This window comes from Haliotis rufescens, unplaced genomic scaffold (genome assembly GCF_023055435.1).
Source record: "Haliotis rufescens isolate VD_foot unplaced genomic scaffold, xgHalRufe1.0.p SCAF_15, whole genome shotgun sequence".
Classification (NCBI taxonomy): Eukaryota; Metazoa; Mollusca; class Gastropoda; order Lepetellida; family Haliotidae; genus Haliotis; species Haliotis rufescens.
This window is the reverse complement of record NW_025963835.1, coordinates 22178258-22194653: the sequence shown is the minus strand read 5'-3', so window position 1 is coordinate 22194653 and position 16396 is coordinate 22178258. Positions and strand designations below refer to the sequence as shown.

The window sequence follows — 16396 nt, the reverse complement described above, 5'->3', positions numbered from 1 at the left end:
GCGGCCTAAAACCATACTCTGTCACTCACTCACTCATTTCCAAACAAATCGCGTGCTCATGATCACTGACAGTACTGTGTGGGAAATTCAGATTCAAACACTTTATTTACAAAAATCTATTGTTAAAATGTTAATATGTTCTACAGATTCTACAGATTAAAGTTGGCAAAGGTTCCTTGGATTTTGTGGCCGGATATCAGTTCTCCTCTTACAACCGCTTTTGTAGGATCACAAACATACATCATAACCCACAGCGGTCTGTCAAATTCTACATCTGTAACAGTGGTGTACACTGAATTGTCAATGGCATTAACAACTAATATTTTGTCACTAGCTCCATCCAGTAGAAAGTATAGCTGAAGGTCATAAGACTGTCCAACTCTGTTCTCAGTGAGTGGAATGTGATTGAGGAGCTTTTTATTGTACTTTACCCGAAGACACAGCTGTTGGTTGTGGGTGGAGCATGTTGCAACATATACACTCAGTCCAATGTGTTGCGGCCGGACAGCATCTTCAGGAGAGGAGGTCAGGGCTATCTCTTGTATAAGTTTATTACTTCCTACCAATGTCTTTATAGATAACCGCAACTTTATTCCATACATGCAACGCTGCCCAGGACTGTTTCGGACCACCAAAGGTCTGGACGCTAGACATGATCAGGCATTTCGTATCCGACATCCTGTGTTCGGAGAAATAACAGCCGGTCGTGTGTTTGTGATTACACATTCAGATACGTCAATGATGCATTTTGCAGTGTTTGTGTCCCATTCCAGAGTCGGGCCTGTGATAAAAAAAACATTCGTAATGAGTACCAACATGTCTTCTTGTAGCTAACATATATATCACTTAATACGTTTTTTACCGACAATTTAGTCAATCTACCAAATGAAAGTTATAAGCTGTCATGGGGGCACGGGTGTCCCAGTCGTCTAAGGCGCCGCGATTCGCTGTGCAGAGTTGCGTCCCTTGGGCACGACAGAAACTTATGATTGTGGGTTCGAATCCCGATTCGCCCCGATTATGTTTCTAGGTATGTCAGCACCATACCCGTGCTCGTGGGTTTCACCGAAGTGGTAAACGTCTGAGACCTGTATCACTTCGGGCTTTCCTCCCACATTAAGCTGACACGCCGTGATATAACTGGAATAATGTTAAAAGCGGCGTTAAACCCAACTCACTCACTCACTCACTATGAGCTATCATTGATCTATTATGTATTAAGTTAGAAGTGTTAAAGCCAAGGCGTTCTTCTTCTCTCTGGTGAGGTGGTTAAGTTGGGTTTAATATATACAACTTCAGGATTATTACACGTATTACATGCATGCCCGGGCGCGCGAGGGTGTGTATGTAAGTGTGTGTTTGTATGTGTGTGGCTACTTGTACTAGTGAGGACGACTGCCGAAGTGCTAGCCAACTGAGATACCATGCCACAATTTTAACATGGATACCCCACTTAGTATGCTGACTCCGAGACGACCAGTCCTAATTTTGTTCCCTTAGTGCCGGGCGCCAGGTAGGGTAACAACAAGTACCATATTTTAATGTCTTTTGGTATGACGTGACTGGGGATCGAACCTCCGACATTCCGCTCACCGGACGGACGTTTTTATCCACTACATCAAGGAGGCTTTCTTCTCCTACATACTTCTATTACATAACATTCAAAGATCAGGCAACACATGCATGATATGCAACATTGCTAACGCGACCACTAATAAAACTTCTGTACTAAACTATCAAAAGGTAAGCACAAAGATCAGATCTCGAAAGCGGTCGTAACCTCTCGAAATCAACTGACAGATACAAAACCAATGAAAAATATCTTGTAACATCATGTCGTCAAGGGCGCAGATCTTACATGTTATCTCCTGGTCAGACATCTTCCGGTCCATCTCGATCACTGAAACAAGATATTAATCTTTATGTGTGTCCCATGTACACGGACTGCCTGCTCTTACCATTTTGATTGCATACATTACCCGTTATAACAGTATCGCGGGATGAAACAGAAGTACAAACTTCACTGGACGGGGTCGTGTCATTCTGATGCATCTGAATATTTGCCGTAGATATTTAGGCAAGAAAGAAGTCATCACCTTGGGCATCAGTTTTGCTCCCCTTCTTACTTATCTGTTCTTTTTACATATGGATCAGAATTTCTGCCCTGCTTGGCAAAGTCAAAACTAGGTAATTTGGATAATACGTTTGATCTCATATAATTCCATTATGGCTAAATAGCCAATTCCCTTCCACTGATTTACCAACATGAAGTCATCGATCCCATTTGCGTGGATCGATGCTCATGATATCAATCACTGGATTGTCTGGTCTATTCTCGATTATTTACAGACCGCCGTGATATAACTGGAATATTGCTGAGCGCGGCGTAAAACAACAAACCAACCAACCAACCAACATGAAGTAGAAATAAAAGAGACAAATGATACCGCCTCATCAGTTTCATATTTATATTTATGAATAAAGATTCAGAATAGCCAAACAAATTCACCAGACCGTATAACTAGAGTGATGACTTCAACTTTCCAGTAGTCAATTTCCTCTTGATATCAAGCTGAATCCAGCGGGTCCGGTCTTTGGGGTTTCCATTGTTTTGAGGTGCAATCGAGCATGCTGTTCTTTGACGATTTCAAAAAGAGTCATAGGACTCTTGCTCAAAAGTTGTTTGATCAAGGTTACAAAATTCAAGGCCTCAGTAAAGTTTTCAAAAACATGTATGGTAGACATTTGACGTTGATAACATTTCCAAAATTGACGCATCAGTGACAAGAATGATGCAAATCCCTGTTTTGACATTTCTCACTTGTTCAGATGCATCAGAACTCCAAACCTTAATACCGATTTATCACTGCGGGTGGCACATAGTATAACATTTCCACATAGAAAGACATGACAACAATCAATACTACATTTTCTTTGGAATAGCGTCACGTAATTAAGTCTTGAGACGGGAACGTTGTACAAAAGTAGGAAATCATGTAATTTAGCAAACAAAGAAAACCGTCTTGGGACGACGGGTGGATCTTTTTCGAACGCATCAGAAACATACAATAAATTCGATGTACATACGACTGAAAATTGTAGTATCTTACTACAAATACCTGGGTATAGCGTTTTTCATCCTGCCTTGTAGGCTACACCAGCATCAAATGTTTTTATTCCCATTTATAAATTGCTCAAGACCAAAAGCCATTTATATTTCGAGCCAGCTACAATATTGTTTGATGGAAACAAGTCTCCAATAATATTATTTGTGAAATGAAAATGTAGTAAATGCCATACTTTGGGGAGCTGAGGTTACAGTATGCATGTCCAGTGCCAATATAGAGTTGTAAGCTGTTGGGTAGGTTGTTGGGGATAGATTGTTGTTTAATGTTAAAAGGTTGGGATGACACCTTGAAAAGAAAATTTGGGATAGACCTTTTTTCCCTACTGCTTTTGCCCATGTTGGATCTTATAACAAAAGGATCTGTTGTTCAGGTGTTTCATTGTGTATGTACACATTGTGACAGTTGTGAAATTGAGGATGAGTATGATATTTAATTTACATGAGAACCAAAAATCTATTGTTCTAAAATAGGTCTTTACCAAATATGACCCGTGAAGATCCGGGCTAGAATAGGTCTTCAACGACCCATGCTTGCCGTAAAAGGTGACTCTGCTTGTCGTAAGAGGCGACTAACGGGATCGGGTGGTCAGGCTCGCTGACTTGGTTGATGCATGTCGTCGATCTCAATTGCTTTGATCAATGCTCATGAAATTAATCACTGGATTGTCTGGCCCAGACTCGATTATTTACAGACCACCGTCATATAGCTGGAATATTGCTGAGTGCGGCGTTAAACAACCAACCAACCAACCAACCAACTTTACCAAATATTGCTCGAATTTATAAATGTAAAGAACTCCTTGTCAATATTTTACAGTGAAATCAGTAAAGTAAAATCACGCGTGTTTAACATGTTGTATTGCAGTTATGTTGAGTGATTTCCCTTTTATACGCTTCGTACACTTACTTCATACTGTCTGTCTATCGTATCTGTTATTTCCATGAGAAATATATTATTTAGTACTACCTACCTGAAGGTAACTCGGCTGGTTCCACAATGATAGCGGTGTATGCTGCAGAATCTTCCACACCATGCGACGTCTCCGTTGGGGAGAACGTGACTGATCTGACCATTCCTGCCACCTTGATAGTATCCTGAAGATGTTTTACATTTGCTTGGACAAAATTAACTCCAGTCATGACGAAGGGTATTTCCTTTGGTGACTCCTCCTTCAACATGTATTCTATCCTGTCAGCTGTGCTGCTCATCTGTCGCGTGTATTCTATAGATGACCTCGCATTCCTCAGCAGTAGTCTTGTTGCATCCAGCGCCTGCTCTGTTAGCTTGAGACTTTTAGCTGATTTCTCCTCAACATCAGACAGAAGGATTTTTTGTCTTTGCTTCAGAGCATCGATCAAGTTGTCAAAGACTCTGTTGATATCATCTCTTGATACGCGCTTTGACAGTCCTCTATCTTCATGTTAAGATCTGACTCTGTTTTGCTCAGTCTTTTCGTCTTTTCCTCCATCTTGACCAAAACTTCATCAGTGGATTTTATCTTTTCTTTGTGTGCTTCATCCACGGACAGGACGTTGTGCCCCTTCCCTTTATCGTGATCTACTACAGTGCAGGACACACAGACAACCTTGTCACAAGTGTGACAGTAGAACTGTAGAGGTTGTTGGTGGTGACTACACTGATGTACACGACGGAAACTCTGTACAGGTCGGCCCTTCATCTCGTGGAAGGTATTTATTGTGTGGGCTTTTGTTACCATATTTCGTTTGTGAGCATTTAGGCAGATGGAACATAAAAATGTTCCACAGTTGTCACACTGGGCTACAGCCGTTTCCTTGTCAGGACAATCTGAACATGGAAGATGGAGACCTTTCTGGATCTTGAGGTAGTCCAGAAACTTCAGGATGACAGTCTCTTTGGGAAGAGATTTAACACCGCCTGTAAGGTAATGTCGATGTCGACACATGGGGCAGTCTAAGACTGTTGTGCCTCTACTGCAGGTTTCTAGACATGGTTGACATAAGGACTGTACACAGCACGGCATACGACGTGGAATTCGTGTCGACTCATCAAAGTGTTCTTTACATATTGGACACTCGGTCAGATGATCCTTGATCTCAGCAACTGAGACAAGATCCCACATGATGTCTGGCAAAGGAAAATCATCACGATTATGTTATATGAAATTGAAAAAGAATCTGTAATGAGGTAGTCCTAATGTGTATGTACTGTCGTTGTTAAGCATTCAATGATCAAAGGCATAATTGGGAAACAATGACAACCCAAATATCCACAAAGAGGAAACTCTATATGATCTGCTTCTAAGAGTAGACACATATACACACCCGTACACATACATATTGACACGTCATCAACCCATACGTCTGTTACAATGTAGTATACACGTTTTATACAGTTGTTGATAAGAGACAAGAACAGATTCGGGATTTCACATGTTTTACCTCAAGTAAAACCCCTGTGCAGTGGGTAAACAAGCGATATTCTAATAGTTTATTTCGCCCCGGATGATTACCTGAGTGGTGTTGGGCTTTAGTCTGCTTTAAACAATATTTCAGTGATATAAGGACATGTCAGCATAATGTGGGAGGAACGTTTAAAGTAACAGTGTAGAAACTCACGAGCTTGAATATGGTGCAGACAAACCAAGAGCAATTTATTGGGGTGAATATGGGATTCGAACAAATACTCCTGGTTACCTGCAAAACATCTAATGGGAAATCACAATGACAAAGGTCAGAACTCTAGCACACTTATATGCGTGTCAATGTACTCCATATCTATTTTATTCTTACAGTTTTAAGATGTCACGCTTCTGGTGGGAATGACATTAGCCATACATGTCATCTTTGCTTGTGGAAGGGACCGCCCATTTCTAAATAAAGCAATGAGCCCTGAATATTTTTTATTAAACACTTTGCAACAATGTTTCTTTGTGGCAAACAAGTGTATTTTATTCAAACAGTATGATGCATTTTAGGGTTTTTTCGAGCAATGTTTTATTCGATACAAATCAAATCAAATGGTCGGACCCTAAAGGACACACCAAAAATGCCTTGCACGATTCTAATTAGCAAGTTGTAATGTCAACGGCAAGTTGTCATGAATAAAAAGAATAAAACATTGTTTTACAATGTTATAGCTTAATTGTATTATAGTCTCTTTCAAAGAGGAAACTGCCGTTATAAATATAAACTTTATCATTTGTATGCAAATGCCAAAATAATTAAATATCATACGTATGTTGTGCCCTTAAACCTACAATGGTCTTAAATCTACAATATTCGTGAGTGGGCGTGGCTTATGTATGCACGTGACACTATCTTCCGCTAAACTAGTTGACGTCTAACGAGCGCATCGCTGTCTCGGCTGTCATTGCGTGATACGATGTTTAACTCACAATCTGCACATCAGGTATATAACATGTAGTTTATGTGTCTTTGAAGATTGTGCTGTACTGTATTTGCAAGCCTCGACTTCGGACAGATCGAAATTTACGCGAATTACTGAGTCAACCCAACTCGCCCATCTCCGAAACATTCAGTGATGCACAGTAGCCCTGATCGAAACATTGACATGTCTTTGCTATTACTTTCATACCCAACACAGTAAAAACCTTTTGTCACCAAGCTCCATACTAATACAATATATCTTTCCCTACTTGTTATATGCAAGAGCAAAGCAATCTCTGCGCATGGCATAAGGTGGTTAACTACAAGATACAACTATATTTTATTTATTTCAGAAACCCTGATAAGATTCCAGGTTGTCCAAGAAACAAAGAGTTATCATGCTTGTAAAATAAATAGGTAAAATAAAATCCAAATAGCACCTAGAACAATGTTTATTAATCAGGCCCAGGGCTCAGGCATTTAGGACTGGCCAAATCATTCTAGACTTGAGTTCCTTTCTCTATTTATTCATATGTGTCGGAGAGACAGAGGTTCAGGAATGTGCAATCCATATGAGCAGAGATTCTGAGACACTTTCATTCATTCTGTACTGCTTAACTATGGTCCTCATGCACGTAGAATATATAAAGTAAACAATATTACAAACAGTTCCAGGTGTTAGAGTGATACAACTTTTATCTCCAAACAGTATATGATATGATGCCCTATTTGTATAAAATACACTCTTCAAAAAAGAAACGCATAGGTGTTTTGAGAATTCCAATTAGATTTTTTTCCAAGCAATCGTCATAAAGACAATTCTTATGTTTGCTTCCCGTTAATCGTGTCATGTTTGTTGTGCACTGCGCGCAAGCACAATTCAAAATGTGTTTTTTTGTAAACGTTTATCAGCAAAAATGCAAAGGATGCATGGAAATTGCTTTCAGAAAACGTTTTCAGCACAATGCACGTGCAAAGTGTTGGAAACAATAGTAGAGACACTGACTATAAAAGACCGTACAAAATTCAACAGTTCACTACGAATTTTCTGACGTGAACGGAGATCGTAAAATGCCAAGATTAACTGCAGCTGACCGAAATATCGCCATTGGACGTTTGGAAGCAAGGGAGTCCCAGTCTGCCGTTGCAAGACACTTCAACATTCACCAAAGCACCATATCTCGATTATGGGATCGATATACCAGCACTAATTCGACTCAAGATCATCACAGAAGTGGAAGACCAAGAGTGACCACCCCTGCTCAGGATCGGTACATCCGGTTACATCACATTCGGAATCGATTTGCTACAGCAACGGACACTGAAGGACAAGTGCCTGATGTGGGAAGAATTTCCGACCAAACCATCAGAAATCGTCTGAGGTAAGTGGGAATTCGAGTGAGACGACCAAAAGTTGGACCTGTCTTGCCACGTCTACACCGTCAACGACGTGTCCGGTGGTGCAACAGAGTACAGGCATGGGATCTCAGGAACTGGCGACGCGTTTGGTTCAGCGTTGAGTCACGTTTTCTTCTTCAACGACGGAATGGAAGACAGCGTGTATACCGACGTCGACATGAACGTTTTGCGCCGAACTGCGTTCGACAGGTGCACCGATTTGGTGTGGGAGTGTCATGGTGTGGGGAGCCATATCCTACACGGATAGATCACAGTTAGTGGTTGTCCAGGGCAATCTTACAGCAAACCAATACATAGACCAAATTCTGCGTCATCACCTCCTCCCAACTTTGGACCGCCAGGGGGAGCTGTTCCAACATGATAGTGATCTCGATTATGATAGGATCACACATGGGGACAATATTTTTACGCTACGTTACCCACCTGGACAGTATGAATACACAATGCCATTTAGAAAGTGATCAAATGTAACTAATGTTATATTTGGGATAACACTTTCTTAGTAAAGTACAGATTCTAGTACTTTTTTTGGGTTGAGTACCGTGCGGGATTCGAACATACACCTGCCAGGGTGAGGCACCTAATCGCCAGCACACAAAGTCAGCTCCTGGACAGAGCCCACAATAATGTCAGTTCATAATAGCATCACACCAAATAAAAACAAGCATTTAATTATTCACATACATATTTAAAATTTATGATACAGACCAATTACTTTCAAATAGCTTAGGTCAATCTTCATCTCAATAAAACATTACTATTATTTATAATGCCTTTGGGGTCAATCTTCATCTCAATAAAACATTTCTACTGTTCATAATGCCTTTGGGTTCAATCTTCATCCCAATAAACATTACTATTATATATAATGAAAGTTGGTTTGAATCTTACTACTACTTATAATGCCAGTGGGGATACATCCCCAATAAAACATTACTGTTATTTATGCCTGTGGGCCTGCGACAATACATGCTTTTGGTAAGAGCCGACTAGAAGGATCGGGTTGTCAGGCTCGCTGACTTGGCTAATGCTTGTCATCGTATCCCAATGGCTTAGATACATGTTCCTGATGGTGATCACTGGATTGTCTGGCCCAGAGTCTATTATTTACAGACCGCCGTTGCTGAGTGCTCCAAAAACAACTAAACAAACAAAAATCATTAATATTTAGGATGCCTAAATTAAAAGCTACTTATGTCTTCGTTTAGACTGAGGTTTTATGTTCGTTTTCGCAAGACGCATCAACATAAAGCACCTCAACAACAGTGTTGTTATGACGTACTGGTGTGAAAAAATAAAGAAAGAAATACTTTCATATTTCTTTGAGATTTCATTTTATTTTTAATATATTCAGCACATGTTTCCAGTATTTAATTTCCAGGACTAAATGACAAAAAGAAATGTGGCATACTAAGAGATTACATCTCAAACCGTGACATTCTTGCCTAAAAGCTACACAATCTTTAAACACCACTTTGTAATATACAGTTCGCTTTGTTCATTTCACAGGGATTCACTGATGTGATCGTTTGCTTATTTAACAAAGAAGTTACAGGTTGTTTAGGTTATAGTGATTGTACCGCAAACAATGGAGTGCCGGCATATACGCTGTATGGTGTCACAACTCGGCAGAAGTCCGATGCACTTCCGTGTTCAGGTGAGATGCAGTGCGTACGAAACAAGTGTGACGTGGTCACATAAGCTCCGCCCATTCATGAATATTGTAGACTTAAGACCGTTGTAGGCTTATGGGCACTGTATTTCCTCAATTAGACGCCTCGACGTCTATTACGTTCGCGCGATACGTTGATACGGCGACTGATAGAGAAAATATGGTATATACGGTGAATACTATTGAAGTCGGTGTAAAACTCTGAATCCCCTCAACCTATTAACTAGCTATTCCACCAGAAAAGCTGCTGCATTACAAATGTTAATCACCCCCTAACCTCCACCCCAAGACACTCTCCCATTAACAGACAGATTAACATTCTTACCTTACGAGAACTGACAGCAGAGAGTACAGTTGGTTGCCTATATACATGTACACAAACAATACTGGACCTTCACCTTATCTGCACACGCGCAGTAGCTACTTTCGTTATCAGCACAACCCGGAAATCACGAATACCTCCAAGGTACAACGGTAAAGTAGGTCAGCTTTGACAATGTACTTCGATCACGCCGTGTGGGCACACTTGCGCCTCGTGCAGACGGTTGAGATATGAATTCATACCAGTGTCAGGAATAATGTGTAGGCTGTCTCACTGTCCCTAAAGCATATTCCTTCCCCTTACGTCCAGGTTTTACTGTTATGATATATGCCTAAATAACGCAAGTCTAGATTTTCCACAAAACTCTCATCTCACTGTGGCTCCTATTCAATTTATATAATGTTGCTTGTTTCTATCAAAAGTATATATGTTCAAAGATTCACTGTTAATCTAGGTTAATGTGGATTTTCACACTGATCGGGCGGAACAAGTTAACTGTATAGCTATGAATATGTGATATCTATCTTGCTTGATCTATGTGTTTGTATTTTTTGTTAACTGGTCGAAATTGTTCCAGAAGAGGAGGTAAAATTCCCTAGTACTGACTATATGGATGAAAATACTTTTGCGAAAGGCGGGACACAAGCATTGAAATGTTTGTATGTTTTTTAAGGTTTTGTATATGTTGTATATGCCCAATTTCAGGTTAATTTGGAACGTCATACTGAGTGAGAGGAACGCCTTCAAACCGTTTAATCTAAATCTATCATATATATCATGGTGGAGGGGGGTAATCATATTATGACAATGAGAAGTCTAGAAACGGTCATTTTGCTGGAAAACATTAATAAACAAAGGACCTGTCTAGAATAAATGCAAAAAAACAATTCCATGAACATACGCAATCCTTGCTAAAAGCTAAATCCATTGCACGATTCCGATTACATATAAGTAATACAATGGAAACACTTGTCAAACCAGAAGAGGTATCCCTAGTTTTGTGTATGACAGACCCCTTATTGTTGCAATTATAGGCAATTTAAACCTGGAAAATATATGATCTCTCTTGTAGAAAAACGCACTGATGTTTCTATATTATCATTTCAGGCTGTCAGGCGTGGAGATACAGATTCCATGTCACGATCAAATGTATTACATAAGGAGTGTTTAGTGAGATTTGTTGTGAATGCTGACTGAAATACTGAATAAAATGGTGAATGGAATGATGTACTCACCAAACTAGCACCAAATGGAAAAAAGGGAGCATGGCAAAGTACATAGACAGCTTCCTGCAAGACAGGTCGCCATTAGGAACACTCAACCGAACTTCTACAGATCACTAATCAGATTAAAACAATAGACTATGGTTGTAAGCTCTTTCAGCATCAGCACTGTTTTGAGCCGCCTCGACAGAATACAACACAAAGACAAATGTTAGCACTACAAGTTGAAACAGGAGAACTCCCATTGAAAGGAGGAACAAAAAGCCCTTTGGTAAAAAAAGATATGGCAAGCCACCCGAGATGAAGACCTAGATCTGCATGTATTTCGTTACCAGTTCTTGGTTTAGGCATAAATTGTCTTGACACCGTCCGGTCCACTCTCCTACCCAGAGTTCCACGAGGACAGCATTCGTCACATCTATCACAGTCCATTCAAGATACTGCATGTTTTTCATCGGATTCATTTTTGATGAGTCTACACATCTAGATAAACATATGGCATGGTTAACTTTCATTGACAACGTATCCCAAGACGTGAACAAAATATTTCCATTTGCGTAGTTTTCCTTCAAGTTACACTGCGGAGAGCTGGCGATACGAGTCACTTTGATGCATAAATATATATTGTCAGGCACCTCACTGTCGCAGTTGTAGTAGCATACCTATATAATTATGCAAAACAATACGTTAAGCGCACCAAAGACTTGCATTAGGCCAGTCTGTTCTGATTTCAGTGTTTGTTTAAAAACGAGAGAAAAGTCCGGTCACGGCGACATGCAAATTAGCTTATGGCAGAGGTGTTATGCTAGGTTTGATCAATTCAAAACTACATTTAATTATAGGGATATTTGCATATATTTACTTCAGAAAATGTTTATGAATTTTGTTTTGTAGGTAGTTTTAGTACTTTCATTCAAACGCTGGGTGTGTATTGATTGTTGAACTGATGATCTGGCATGGCCAGGTACATGGCCAACAGAATAACAACAAACGTTTTGAGAAAAAACTATTTCATGTTAATTTTACAAATCAGTAGCTGAGACAAAGAAGCAGTGATAAACATTAATATATCATCATTATTAATATGCTTATACATCCCTGGATGTAGCTAACGATAATTTCTGGTCATACCCTTCTGTTGCATGGCCACCTGCTGTGATGGGTAAAAGGTGGTAATATTTTGTTTTTGTGTATAACAATTCTGGTTATAAAAATTCGTAGTGCGTATTATGTACGAGGTGAGGTGAAATGGGGTATGACGTTGCGTCCATGATTATTGCAGATATATAGCGACGTGCATGCATGTGTGTGTGTTTACATGTGTGGCTGCTTTTGCTAGTCCTGACTAATGCCGATTTCATAGTCCAAGCCAAATGTGATACCATGCAGCAGTATGTAACGCACACCCCTCTCAGTAAACTGACTCCGAGACGACCAGTCCTTAATGCCGAGCGCCAGACAGGGTAACAACAAGTACCATCTTTTAACCTAACGTCTTTGGTATGACGTGGCCGGGGATCGAAGCCCGGACCTTTCGCTCTCCGGGCGGGCGCTTTACCACCAGACCACAGAGCCGGTCTATTGTACACGACTAAATACAACATGTAATATTTATGTGATCAACAAATGTGCTCGAGATGGTCCTATCTAATCTGAATACGTGTTCCGCATCATGCATTAAATAACCATAGTTGCCTCCGAGCCAAGTACATGTGTAGACCTACTCATAGTCTTTGAAAATATTTAATGTTGATAGAAATAAACCACTTAAATTGAAAAGGAACCCCAATGAGATGGGGGATTCAGAACCTCTGAAGAATCCAGACTTGCTTTATTTAGGGATATAGCATCACAATAAGGACTACAGTATTGAAGGGGAAATGAATGTTGCACTTCAGGGTATAACTGACGATTTCAACTATAAAACATCGGCTCCGAGCAGTCTTACCTATACCTATACTTTCCGTACAATAGTCCAAAATTACAGGACGCCCTGTGTTACAAGGTGGAGCAATCATTTTGCAGGATTATGTCAATCAGCAGTGTGCAAATATGTCATCATGGGTTAGAAAAAGCCAATGATCACCTTGATTATAGTCCATGGTTAATCGGTACCATACCCCTGCTATTTGGTTACACCAAAATGACTTCATCCACAATTAAGCTTTTGTTGGAATCCCGTAAATGTTTCAGTTATGAAATGGGGATTTTCAGCCTGACAGCCGTGCTAACGAAACAAAACATTGAAACGGTCACCTAAGATTTTACTCCTACATTGTAGTCACACATCGTGATAAACCGAAATACTGTATAAACAACGTTGCAATCAACTTTCTTTGAGAATGACCATATTTAACTTGCCACAATTTCGTATAAATGATGTACGTGTCAGACAAACTTTAATTGATTAAACTGACAAAGAGCAGAAATACAACACACATTGATGCCGATGTGCAAAAGAGATCCGGAAAAGTATATTGTTTCATAGAGAATAACCTTCTGGGGATGTTGTATATGTCAATGTATGAGGGAGCGAATAGGTCCCAAACACTCGTATTGTTTGTACCAGGCAACTAGTGGTGATCGGTTGGTCGGACCTAACTATAGTGACATGCTTATCGAGTGTCGGCCTACCCTGAAGGCGTGGGACGTTGCTAATGTGATCCGCCACTTGACGGTCTATCCAAACATAAAGTCCACCGTTATATAGCTTGAGCATTGCTGACAGCTGCATTAGACAATACCCACTCACCCAAATATGATTGGAATAGAATTACAATATTTCGTTGGTTATGTTGATATTGTTTCTGGTGCATGTAAAGACAATCCTCATCATAAACTCCCTACTAATGAATTCTCTTCAAGAGAGAACAGCAAACCTTGGCCTGCAATGTTGTCTCTACTTGGTACACATTGATTTACTTTTGTGAAAGGACAAAGTCAGTGGATTTTAAAACTGTTATCATTAAATATTTAAATGCTAAAATGTATACACCATTAGTGTGAAAATTCATTTTTGATAAGTTGTAATGTACACACGGGGCAGCTGTGTAATAGATTACGGATCATCTGATGTAGATTATACGGGATTTCCCCTTCACTGAATGAGTGTGATAAGGGACACAGTTAAGGACAAATGGACACCTGTCAAACTTTTACTCCACTGACCTAGATACGTATATGTTCCAAAAGTTAAATATCATGGTGACATTTCGATAAATATGTGAAGATTACCGACTGATATTACTGACGGAGAAATAGTTTTTTGTGAATATAAAGAAAGTCCTTCCTTGATTGTGTTAAAGATTATGGTTAATCTTTAAAACATGGATTTGGTGGTACATTTGCTGAACCCAACTATATATCTCTCTTTGTACGGATTTCGTTGGAGCTTTGGAATCCAGTACAAACTAGGAGTAAATATGGTTTCAGGTTTCTAGTCAAGTCAAAAGTTGATAGTACTGATGCATGGTTTTGGCAGATTATACGGGATTTCATTTTTTGACGTGACATGCTGATGCATGGCAGTTAACATATTGGCCTTATAGGTGGCATTATTTGATATGTCACTTATTCCAAATTCTTTGATGAACCAATGTGTGTAGGATGCTTACATGTGATGGTTATGTTATTTGAGGCCTTGCCAGTGGGAACAACGACTTTTCATGTAGGGCAGCCAGAAGTTGGATGACTGCTGATTGGGACAGAATTGGTTTGTTCCATTTCTATTTCCTCTCTTTTCAGTTTGTGCATTCTACCACTGACAACACCACGCACAGACTTAACCCACTCTGGAGGACATTCACAGGTTCCTGTTCTCCTTTGCCCCATTTATTGGCATATTCTTCGACAGCATCCCTAAGATTTACAGTTGTGATCCCAATTGGAATGATGCTGCTCATTGGAATGATTTTGGTCCATATTTGAATGACTGACGAATGTTATTATTGTCAACAAAAGAGAAGTCACCTGTGATTATATGACCTATAGGCTGGTACATGCTATGTCTTAGAAGGAACAGGTAGTGGAATTCACATTATGAGCTGCCAAGTCCACGTTCTGCAACACTTTCCTTTAATTGAACAGCCTGGATGAAATGGTGCTCGCTTTGGAAAATGGCATTGTTGGTGGTTCCTGTAATTTGAAATATAGAACAAACGGGGGAACATATGGTACAAGTTGACATAGGGAATTATATCTGACATCATTTGAGTCACATGTCCTCCACATATCTGACAGACCCGTGAAGATCCGGGCTAAAACTTGGTCTTCAGCAACCTATGATTGCCGTAAAAGGCGACTATGCTTGTCGTATGAGGCGATCGAGATCTGGTGGTAAGGCTGGCTGACTTGGTTGATGCCTTCGTATCCCAATAGCGTGGATCGATGCTCATAATGTCAATCACCAGATTAATTACAGACTGCCGTCATAAAGTTGGAATATCACTGAGTGCGGCGTTGAACAACAAAACACATATACAAAGTTGAATTTAAGCCTTACATATTTTGAAGAAAATGTTGACGGTGGAGAAGCGTGAGAGGCCATGGAATTGACATTGATAAAATGCTAACTTCTATTGGCATATGCTTGATTATCCTGCGTCTGCAATCTGGGCGAACATTTCACTAAATCGCATTCATGTACGTGACATTTAGATATATATGTTCATATGTACAACGCACTGTGAATATTTCCATTGCATGTGGTTTTCTGGAACATGACTATTATGTATTCCCTTACACTTGTGTTCATGCATATAGGGAAAAAATGACAAGGACATTTGATGTATTTTAGAGTTATCAGCTTGTGGGGATTGGAAAAAATACCAGAGCAACAAAGGTACAGAAGTTTACCTTCATTTAATTGTATAACAATCTCCCACAAAATCTGATGTTATTCGGGTCAAACACAGTTTAATTTGTATGATCATTTCGTAACTAGTGACCCTGAGCTTCAAAATAGGACTATGTCTTGATAGAGTAATAACCGTCACATGTAAATGGTTTGTTATAGCACGACGGGCACGACAGACATAAGATATTGCACATATTAAGTATATTTAAGCCTCTCTGAAGTGGATATGTGTTTAAAGCTGTATGTTTATCTAGAATCTTAAAAACCGATGTTAAACTATTCGATAAAGTGTAAACACGGCAATGATGTATTGGCGATGTGACACAGTGATATATACTGAAAACACTTGTGTTAGGTTTACGCTACATACAAACCAACAAATATGTTAGGCTATGTACTGCATATGAGT

At 39.8% G+C, this 16396-nt stretch overlaps 1 protein-coding gene across 2 annotated transcripts; it reads right to left on the bottom strand.

Annotated features, from left to right (window-relative positions):
- Positions 1 to 322: 322 nt before the first annotated feature.
- On the bottom strand, positions 323 to 15438 carry LOC125380088. 2 transcript variants are annotated; one of them, XR_007221056.1, is made up of 4 exons: positions 15102 to 15438; positions 4099 to 5234; positions 1859 to 1900; positions 323 to 781 (listed from the first exon to the last, which is right to left on the bottom strand). XR_007221056.1 is itself a non-coding variant. In XM_048396322.1 (4 exons), the coding sequence occupies exons 2-4, from the start codon at positions 4334 to 4336 to the stop codon at positions 657 to 659; spliced, it is 405 nt and encodes a 134-aa protein (XP_048252279.1). In that variant the 5' UTR covers positions 4337 to 5234; positions 9913 to 9997; the 3' UTR covers positions 323 to 656. The 2 variants fall into 2 exon arrangements, 1 of the variants encoding a protein (XP_048252279.1); XM_048396322.1 differs by lacking the exon at positions 15102 to 15438 and adding an exon at positions 9913 to 9997.
- Positions 15439 to 16396: the final 958 nt, after the last annotated feature.

Bases quoted from the DNA above. Each gene is read 5' to 3' on its own strand.
- LOC125380088 (XM_048396322.1), bottom strand. From the start codon at position 4,336: ATGAGCAGCACAGCTGACAGGATAGAATACATGTTGAAGGAGGAGTCA. The intron at 1,901-4,098 runs GTAGGTAGTACT...ATCTTGTTTCAG, and splicing joins ACCAGCCGAGTTACCTTCAG to TGATCGAGATGGACCGGAAG. The intron at 782-1,858 runs GTAAGATCTGCG...TTTTTATCACAG, and splicing joins GTCTGACCAGGAGATAACAT to GCCCGACTCTGGAATGGGAC.